Source organism: Loxodonta africana, chromosome 8, assembly GCF_030014295.1.
Source record: "Loxodonta africana isolate mLoxAfr1 chromosome 8, mLoxAfr1.hap2, whole genome shotgun sequence".
NCBI lineage: Eukaryota > Metazoa > Chordata > Mammalia > Proboscidea > Elephantidae > Loxodonta > Loxodonta africana.
Genome location: NC_087349.1, coordinates 132,004,163 through 132,014,221, shown reverse-complemented (window position 1 = coordinate 132,014,221; position 10,059 = coordinate 132,004,163). Strand labels below are relative to the sequence as shown.

The window sequence follows — 10,059 nt, the reverse complement described above, 5'->3', positions numbered from 1 at the left end:
GGTGGATTTGACATAGAAGTCAAAGGTTGGGGTGGAGAAGACGTTCATCTTTACAGAAAATACTTACACGGGGACCTGATTGTGGTTCGGACCCCTGTCCCTGGTCTCTTCCACCTCTGGCATGAGAAGCGCTGCGCGGATGAGTTGACTCCGGAGCAGTACCGTATGTGCATCCAGTCCAAAGCTATGAATGAGGCCTCGCATTCCCACCTGGGGATGCTGGTCTTCAGGGAGGAGATAGAGGTGCACCTCCGTAAACAGGCATTCCGGACCAACAGTGAAGCTCTTGGTTGATGTCGTTAACGCAATGTTGTCTGAACCACAAACCAGCACCGTTTATTTAGCCTTAATTCCAAGTCCAGATGCAGTGCCTCTTTCAGGGAAGAAGTAAGTATTTTTCATGTTCCTTCAGACATGTCTTTACCAGTTCATCTTGATATGAGAAGAAAAATCAAGTGTTTCAGAATACAAAGCCTCTGTTTTGTGAACACTGCACTATAGAATACTTGACATACTGAAATCTGGTGTTTATCCCGAAAGTAGCCTCGAGTTTGTTTCTGCCCTAGTGTGTCGAGTGCTGGGTGTGTCCTGATTGCATCTGGTTGACTGAACGTGCAGTGCTGATGGCGGCCAGGGGCATGGAATCCTCCCGAGAGGACGGCGTTCTGCAGGGGCAGGAAGTGGACGCATATTCTTCATGCGCTGCCCCCTTCGGAAGCCTGCTTAATTTTTAACGAACGTCTTTGCTTAATGGCTTGAAGAATCCCTTTCTTACTGAAGCTGAGGATAATCAAATGACACATCTGAAATCTCTCTAGCCAAGACAAGGCAGAAGCCAAAACCCCTTAACCTAATGTTGCTTGGCCCCCTGAATGTTTGTTCTTAAACAGATGAGTAATAGTAGAAAATATTTAGATTAGAGCCCGTGGCTTGGTTGAAAATGTGTTATTACATTATCATGTTCAGGATTAATATAAATATATTGATATAAAAATATTAATATAAACATAAAAACGGAAATGTTTTTAATAGAACATTTGATTATGTTGACATATACTGCTGTATCTGGGAGCATCTGGGCCTTCTTATGGCAGTTCAAAATAGTTGAGCGTAGCATGGTTTGTTTTGCTTTATATTGTCTCATTTAACATGGATTCATATATATTATCCTTTATTTTCTAATATGATATGTCTGTGGGGAAAATGTTTGCATTGTAATAATATTTTGAGTTGAGAGAGTTTCACTCTGGAGAGAAAAAAATTAATGAGATATATCCTAAGATCACTGATTTGAATAAAAGGCAAGGAGGGGGAAGCTAGTCTGTATGGAAATTTGAATTACAGATTAGAGGAATACATTGTCTTGCTTGCAGATAGTATAATGTTTTAATTGAGGCTTAAATTATATTAGTGAGATAAGGGGGATAATTATATTCAGAGAGGATTGTACTGTATTACTTATCACACGTGGATCTTTTACCTAAATCAGAAATTGGAGATACAGTCAAAGACATGCGTAAGTTTTTGAACCTTTGGCTTTTAAAAGACACCTGTATTGAATTCCTTCCGTTCGTATATAAACCTCTAAAAATTCACAGAAGAAAACACATCACACTTTTTGTTCAGTAAATCATATCATTTGAAATATTATGAATTCCAAATTTGGGGGTGCCACTTGAGTTCAATTTTATAATAATTCTTACTAATTATTCTTAGAACTTTTAATTGGGATAACATTTAGGCATGTTTTTAAGGTGTGTAAAATGTTCTCTACAAAATTATTCAGGCAGTCATCCTTTTTTATATACAAGGTTTCCTTTGTTATTTATTACAAAGACCAGATAATTATGGTATTTAAAGTGAGAGAATAATTATTTGCAAGGTACGTTGCAGTTTGTTTTTTGACAGAATCAAATGATTTTACCTTTTTTCCTATTTTCTCAAACCAGCTTTTTATTGAAGGTTGGAAATTAAGCAATGGAAACATTATGCTTTGACTTTAAATGGAACCAATAAAGTATTTTATTACCAAATATTAAATGAAAATGTGTTAATTTTCTATTTTCTATTATAAAACATCATAAATACAGGAAAATATGTGTAACATAATTGGACACTTTAAAGAATAATAAGCAAACGCTAATGCAGCAAGTACCCAGATGACGATCCAGCGTTATTAGCGACAGGCCCCCGTGTGCCCATTCATGATCACATGCCCTCACTCTGTCCATGAGAGTCACTGTACTGACATTTGTGATGATTATTCTCTTGTTCATAGTTTTCCCACTTGTGTATATATCCATTCTTAATATATAGTTTGCCTGTTTTTGAATTCATATACATTATGATTTCATTATATATTTTTCCCTAACTTACTTTCATTCGGTATTGTTTTTCAGGTTCACCATGTTAATCTTAAAATTAATTCATTTTTATTCTGAATAGTTGTAATGGATTAGGTTGTGTCTCCCGAAAATATGTGTTGGAATCCTAACCTCTGTACCTGTGGACATAATCCCATTTGGCAGTAGGGTTCTTGGTTATGAATGAGGCCATAACAATGTAGAGTGTCTCTTGGACCTAATCACTTTTGAGATATAAAAAGACCAGATTAGGCATAGAGAGAAGCAAGCACAAATGTGGAAATATAGATGCCACACCACATGAAGATCACGAAGAAACAGAAGCTGAAGAGACAAGGACCCTCCTCCAGAGCTAATAGAGAAAGCCTTCCCCTAGAGCCGGTACCCTGAATTCAGAATTCTGCTAAATAATGAGAAATTTCTCTTCATTAAATCCACCCACTGAGAAATTTGTTAAAGCTGCCCACTTGTGGTATTTCTGTTATAGCAACACTAGACAACTAAGAAAAGTAGTATTCCACGGTATGAACACTACAATATTCATTCTACTGTTGACAGTGTCTGAATTATTTCCAGTTTTTTGTTATTCTACAGTTGATAGATATTTGGGTTGTTTCTAGTTGTGATTCCACCCCCCCCCATTATCGTTTGCTTCATTTTGTTTTTATAAGCAGTGTTATGAACACCACTGTGCGTGTCTCTTACAAGTATGCAGGTTTTTCTCAAGGAGTAAAATGCTAAGTCATTGGTCATGTGCATCCTTGGCAATGTTTAGTGTTGTTAGGCTTATTTAATTCTTGCCAATCTGGCCATTCTAGACATGAATTATAGTTGTAATTTGCATTTATGGCCTTTTTTGCCCATTTTTATCAGCTTATAGGACTTCTTCATGTATTCTGGATACCAGCTCTTGTTGGTTAAATGTTTGCAAATATCTTTTCTGAGAATGTGGCTTGTCTTTTCCCTTTCTTCCTTTTTTTCATCATAGGCTGCTTTTTTTTTTTTTTTTGGTAAAAAATATACACAAAACATACTCCCTTTCAACAGTTTCTACATACACAATTACATTGATTACATTCTTCGAGTTGTGTAGCCATTCTTGTTACCCTTTGCCAAATTATTCCACCGCCATTAAGATAAACTCACTGCCCCCTTAGCTTGTCATCTAACCGTTGGAGTTGCTGTTGTCCTTTTGATCCTATATAGATAATTCTTTAAAACAGCACAATCCTCAGGGCATACCTTCTTTACTAATTAAGCTAAACTATTGTTTGGTTTAAAGATGACTTCAGGGGATTTTATTGTTTGGTTTAAAGATGACTTCAGGGGATAGTTTTGGCTTAAGGTTTGAAGATTAACGCAAGTCACCCAACCTCAGTGATCCCAGAATGTCTGTATTCCCAGAGAACTTTAAATTCTATTCCACATTTTACCCCCTTTTGATCAGGATTCTCCTGTGGAATCTATCATCAGAACGTTCTGTAATGGTAGCTGGACATCCTCCAGTTCTTCTAGTCTCATGGCAAAGGAGGCAGTTGTTCATGGAAGGCATTTAGATATGCATTCCAGTTCCTCCTCCAACCCCTGCCTCTACTTCCTTGCTGCTCCAGGTGAGTAGAGACCAATTGTACCTTAGATGGCTGCTCACAAAGTTTTAAGACCCCGGCCTTATGCAAAAAACTAGGAGGCAGAACAGAAAGACTAAAAACGATATTAGACCAATTGACTGGAATGTACTATAAGACCATGCTCCTAAATCTTGAACCAGGAAAACAAATCTCATGAGGTGTTTGGTTGTACATAAGCAGCCTCAGCAGCTACTTTTTTTTTTCCTTTTCGGTCATTGTTGTTAATGTGTTGTCATGGATTGAATTATGTCCCCCTAAAAATGTGTGTATCAACTTGTTTAGGCCACGATTCCCAGTATTGTGTGGTTGTCCTCCATTTTGTGATTGTAATTTTGTGTTGAGAGGATTAGGGTGGGATTATAATACCACCCTTACTCAGATCACCTCCCTGATCCAAGGTAAAGGGAGTTTTCCTGGGGTGTGGCCTGCACCACCTTTTATCTCTCAAGAGAGAAAAGGAAAAGGAAGCAAGCAGAGTTGGGGACCTCATACCACCAAGAAAGAAGCACCAGGAACAGAGTGTGTCTTTTAGACCCAGGGTTCCTGTGCAGAAAAGCTCCTGGTCCAGGGGAAGATTGACGAGAAGGACCTTCTTCCACAGCTGAGAAAGCCCTCCCCTGGAGCTGATGCCCTGAATTTGGACTTGTAACCTACTAGACTTTGAGAAAATTAATTTCTCTTTGTTAAAGCCATCCACTTGTGGTATTTCTGTTATGGCAGCACTAGATGGCTAAGACATATATCTATCACACAACTTTTGCCACTTCATCTTTTTACAGTTGTACAACTTATTGACAGAAATTACAGTAATCGGCTGTGCAACCTTACCCTTAACGCATTTTTCCATCACCGTAAACAGAAAATCAGTACTCCATAAGAAGTCATCCTCTTTTTCTCCCTCCCTCCTGCCTCTGGTATCTACTAATAAACTTTGGTCTCTATATATTTGCCTTTTCTTGTCTTTTTATGTAAGTGAAGACATACAATATTTGACCTTTTGTGATTGACTTATTTCACTCAGCATATTGTCTTCAAGCTCCATCCATATTGTAGCATGTATCAAGACTTCATTTCTCTTACTGGCTAAGTAGTATTCCATTGTATGTATGTACCACAGTTTGCTTATCCATTCATCTGTTGATGGGCTTTTAGGTTGTTTCCACCTTTTGGCTATTGTGAATATCCTGCAATGAACATGGGTGTGCAAATCTGTGTGTCTCTATTTTCAAGTCTTTTGGTTATATACCTAGGAGTGGAATTGCCAGGTCATATGGTAGTTCTATTTTTAGTTTTTAAGGAATTGCCACAGTTTTCCACAACAGCTGTACCATTTTGCATTTGCACCAGCAATTTCATCACATCTCGGCAACATTTATTTTCTGTTTTTTTTTTCTTAGTGACTGTAGTAGGAGTGAAGTGGTGTCTCATTGTGCTTTTGATTTGCATCTCTCCGATGGTTAAAGACATTGAGCATCTTTTCATGTGTGTGTTGGCCATTTGAATAATCCTGTTTGGTGCAATATCTATTCAAGTCCTTTGCCCATTTTTTGATTTTGTCATTGTTGTTAAGTCGTGGAAGTTTTATTTATATTTTGGGTATTAGATTCTTGCAGAATATATGGTTCCCAAAAATATTCTCCCAATCTTTATGTTGTCTTTTCACTTTTTTGATAAAGTCCTTCAATGAACAAAAGTTTTTAATTTCCATGAGATCCCATTTGTGTATTTCATCTTTTGCTGTTCATGCTTTTGTTATTATGTCAATCCAGACAATAGTCCTTTGTTAAAAGCTAGGCCCAACATCCATGTCCCTGTATTTTCTTCTGAGAACTTTATGGTTTTAGTTTTCACATTGAGGTAAGTTCTTACTCCATTTTGAATTGGTTTTTATGTAGGGTTCGAGATATGGATCCTGATTCATTCTTCTGCATGCGGATATTCAATTTTCCCAGCACCATTGATTGAAGAGGATTTTTCTTCCTATTGAATTCTCTTAGCACCCTTGTCAAAAATCAGTTGACCGTATATGTGCGGGATTATTTCTGGACTTTAAATTATATTCCATTGGCCTATATGTCTATTATACCAGTTCAAGCAGTTTTTATGGTGTATTTTGGAATCAGGGAGTGTGAGTCCTCCTACTTTGTTCTTCTTCAAAATTGCTTTAACTATTCAGGGCCTCTTGCCATGCCATATAAAATTGAGGATTGAGTTTTCCATTTCTATAAAGAAGGCTGTTGGATTTTGATTCTTTGTTTTTTTTTTTTCTGTCTCATTCTTAAGAATCTCATTTTGTTTCCCTTTCTTTTAGTTTGTTGTCTGTATGTTCTTTAAAATCTTTGAGTGTATTTAAGGTTATTGTTTGATAGTTGTCTGTTTTGTACATTATCTGGACTTCCTTCCATAGGGCTGACTTCTCTTTCTCCATATTGTTCTTTCAGTTGGGCCATCATTTCTTACTTCCTTGTATGTCTTATTTGAGTGTGATATTTTGATATCTCTGTAACTCAGAATCTTCTCTTTCCCAAAGGATTGTGATTCTGTGTGTTTTCAATCTTTTTTTTTTTTTTTTTTCCTCCAAAGTTCCACTAGAGGTTGATCTGACCCTTTGATTCTGTTGGCACTGACTCAGTTATGGAGAGGCCTTATCATGCAAATTGACTTGGTGCTTCAGGGTGCCACTGGACCAAGCCTTTTTTTTTTTAACAAGCGCTGAGAGCCCCAAGCCTTAGAGAAGGTCCCCACTGCCTGCGCTGGTGCCAACTGGCTGTTCTGTTTTAGGGCTGAGGAGTGCAGAGTGCTGGTCACTTGGTGTACTAGCTCACCTAAGCAGGATGAGCAGCTATTTTTCTCTGTCTAGCACTTTATTGTTTAAGTGTCTAGTTGGCTTCCTGAGCTTTTTAATATACCTGATATGGTTAAGAGTTTGGCTGCTAACCAAAAGGTTGGCAGTTCGAATCCACCAGGTGCTCCTTGGAAACCCTGGGGGCAGTTCTACTGTGTCCCATAGGGTCCCTATGAGTCAGAATTGACTCAGTGGCAATGGGTTTGGTTTTTGGTTTTGCATAGGCCCTTTGTGGGCTTTAAATTGATCTCAACTACTTTTTTTACCTTCTTATCTACCTTTGTGTTTTAAGTTTCAGGCTTCAGAAACAAGTTCTTCTCAGCTCCCTTGGATACCTATTGTTATGCAGTTGTTAAGTTTAAACTAATCTTTGTTTCATGGAGGCTGGAGGCAGAAGCTGTTTCTTTTTTTGTTTTTCCTTAGTCCAACCTAGAAGGGAGTACCTAGTTTCTCAGCAGTTTTTCTGATACACTCAGGCAGATAGGAATTTTTCTGACTGCACAGTAGGAATCAGCAAAAAGTAACTTCTTTCGCCACATTCTTGGGCCACTGGCAAGCAATTCATAGTTTACGGTTCCCAGTTCACATACTAAAAACCAAAAAAAAAAAAAAAAAAAAAATTTACAGCTGAGTCGACTCATAGTGACCCTAAGGACAGAGCAGAACTGCCTCATAGGGTTTCCAAGGAGTAGCTGGTGGATTCAAACTGCTGACCTTTGGTTAGCAGCAGGGCTCTTTACCATCAGGACTCCAATTCACACACTACACCCAGGAAATTCATCCTCAATGCTGTTGGGGTTGGATGGGGCGGGGCGGGGAGGGGCGGTATTCCCTTTGTCAAAGAGATTGAGAGCAGGTATCTTGCTTTGATGTTGAGGTTTTCTTACCCACAAAACTAGTCACTTTAAGGAAATCCCTGACCAAAATTGTAAGAAAATAAATTTCTGCTCTTTAAAACCACCCCCTTGTGATATTTCTGTTACAGCAGCCCTAGGAAACTAAGACAGACACTTTATTGTATTACCTTTCATATTTAGATCTATGATTCATCTAAAAATAATTTTTGTATATGGTATGCAGTAGGAATAAAAGCGTAATCATTTAGAATTTCTTTTAGTGAAGATCTGCTCATGACAAAGTGTTTAGATTATCTGTAATTGTAGAGGAAACCGTGGTGGGATAGTGGTTAAGAGCTACAGCTGCTCACCAAGAGGTTGGCAGTTCAAATCCACCAGCTGCTCCTTGGAAACCCTATGGGGCAGCTCTGCTCTGACCTTTAGGGTCACTATGAGTCGGAATCAATTTGACGGCAACAGGTTCGGTTTGGTTTTCAATAATCATAGTGTTTCCAACGCTGTACTTATTTACAGAAGCAAACTGCAGAGTGCCTGTTGAATTGGAACCACTGATCCTTCTGGTTAGCAGCCAAGTGCTTTAACAATTGTGCCCCCAGGGCTCCTCTAGTTTATCTATAAATGTCTTTATTTTCTTTCATTTTAAATATTTTGAAGGGCATAGAATTCTGTCCTGGCAATTATTTTTCTTTTAGCATATTGACATTATTATTCCACCGCATCCTGGATTCAGTGCTTTCTGTTGAGAAGTGAACTATCAGTTTAACAGCTGACACTCCTTTGAAGGTGATCAGCCTTCTTTTTCTCTGGATGATTTTAAAATCTTCTGTTTATCTTTGTGCTGTAGTACAAGTCTGTGGGGGGCGGGGTTATTTTTACTGAGCCTGCTTGAGATTCTTTGGGCTTTTTGGATTGTTGTCTTTTATTGGTTCTGAAAAATTCTCAGCTGTAATATTTTCTACTCTCTGCCCCATTCTCTCTTTCCTTCTGTAGCTCTGATATCTGTTGGATTGCTTGTATCCTCTGTCTCTTAACCTGTTTAATATTTTTCAGCTCTGTCTATGTTACATTCTGATGATTTCTTTGGAATTGTGACTACTGGTCACAATTCTGGCTTTTCCAAATCTTTCTGAGATTTGGAAAAGCCAAATAGATCATTTAGAAATGAAAACTACAATAATCGAATTTTAAAAACCCAACAGATGGATCTAATAAATTAGACACAGCTTTACTAGAGCCCTGGTGGCGCAGTGGTTGAACTTTTGGCTGCTAACCAAAAGGTCGGCAGTTAGAATCCACCAGCTGCTCTTTGGAAACCCTATGGGGAAGCTCTACTCTGTCCTCTAGGGTCACTATGAGTCGGAATCAACTCAACATCAGCAGGTTTTGGCTTTAGGAGAGACTTTCAATTGGAATGTAGGTCAGTATGTTTGCTTCTGCTGAGGACTTAGGGACAGTACCACCTGTTCAGGGCCATGTTAAACTAAACTCAGCTTGAAGTATTTTGGACCAGTGTGAATTTGTATTACAAAACTCTGTGAGCCTCACTGCTTGTGGTTACAAATATCATGGGCAAATTTGCCCCATTCAGTGGTGAGTTGACCATTAAGTGGTGAGGTTCAAAGCAGACAGATTTCCCTGCAGCCCACTGGTGGGTTAAGGGATGGATCATTTGAAGTTCACTGTTAAGCTGAAGAGTGGTTATTCATGATACAAGTTTTATGGGCTGTGTTCTCCTATTTAACTCCTCACCTTGAGTAGGCCCTGGACATTCTCTATCCCCCTGTGGACCTGAAAAGGAAGCTCATGGTCTCTGCCCTCAGTGCAAGAGCTGGATTCAGGGTGTCCCTGGTGTCTCTGGGTTCCTGCCTTCCCCTGGAGGTTTTTTTTTGTTGTTGTTGTTTTGTTTTTAATATGTTACTGTGTTTTTGGTGAAGGTTTACACAGCAGCTTAGGTTCCCATTCAACAATTTCTACACAGTGACATTGGTTACATTCTCCACGATGTATGACCATTCTCATTATTTCCGTGCTCGTTGTTCCATTTCCATTTAATCTAGTTTCCCTGCCCCCCTTACAGTCTTATCTTTCTTTTGAAGTAGTTGTTGACCATTTGGGCTCATATAGGTAATTTTTTAAAGGAGTACAGTACTTATGGGTGATATTGTTTTTTGAGCCGATTAGTTATTTAGCTACCAAATGACCTCCGGCGTTAGTTTCTGTTCAAAGTTTGAAGAGTATCTCAGGGCAACCAGTCCAGTAGGTCTGTTTTTTTTGTTTTGTTTTGTTTTCATTTATTTTGTTTTTAGGAATTTGAGATTCTGTTCCATATTTTTCTCCCATTCTATCAGGGTCCATTTATTGTGTCC

The 10,059-nt window shown here is 38.5% G+C and overlaps 1 protein-coding gene across 2 annotated transcripts in view; it reads left to right on the top strand.

Moving 5' to 3' along the window:
* Positions 1-2,046, top strand: part of CSGALNACT2 (chondroitin sulfate N-acetylgalactosaminyltransferase 2) — a 73,376-nt gene extending 71,330 nt beyond the window's left edge. The window contains exons 7-8 of one of the 2 annotated variants that reach the window (XR_775977.3): positions 2-387; positions 567-2,046. Coding sequence is in view for 1 of the 2 variants with exons in the window: in XM_003418582.4 (XP_003418630.1) it covers positions 2-294 (293 nt within the window). In the remaining variant the exon portion in view is untranslated. Of the gene's footprint in view, position 1 lies in introns of both variants that reach the window. The other variant, XM_003418582.4, reaches the window with a different exon arrangement.
* The last annotated feature ends 8,013 nt before the right edge of the window (positions 2,047-10,059 follow it).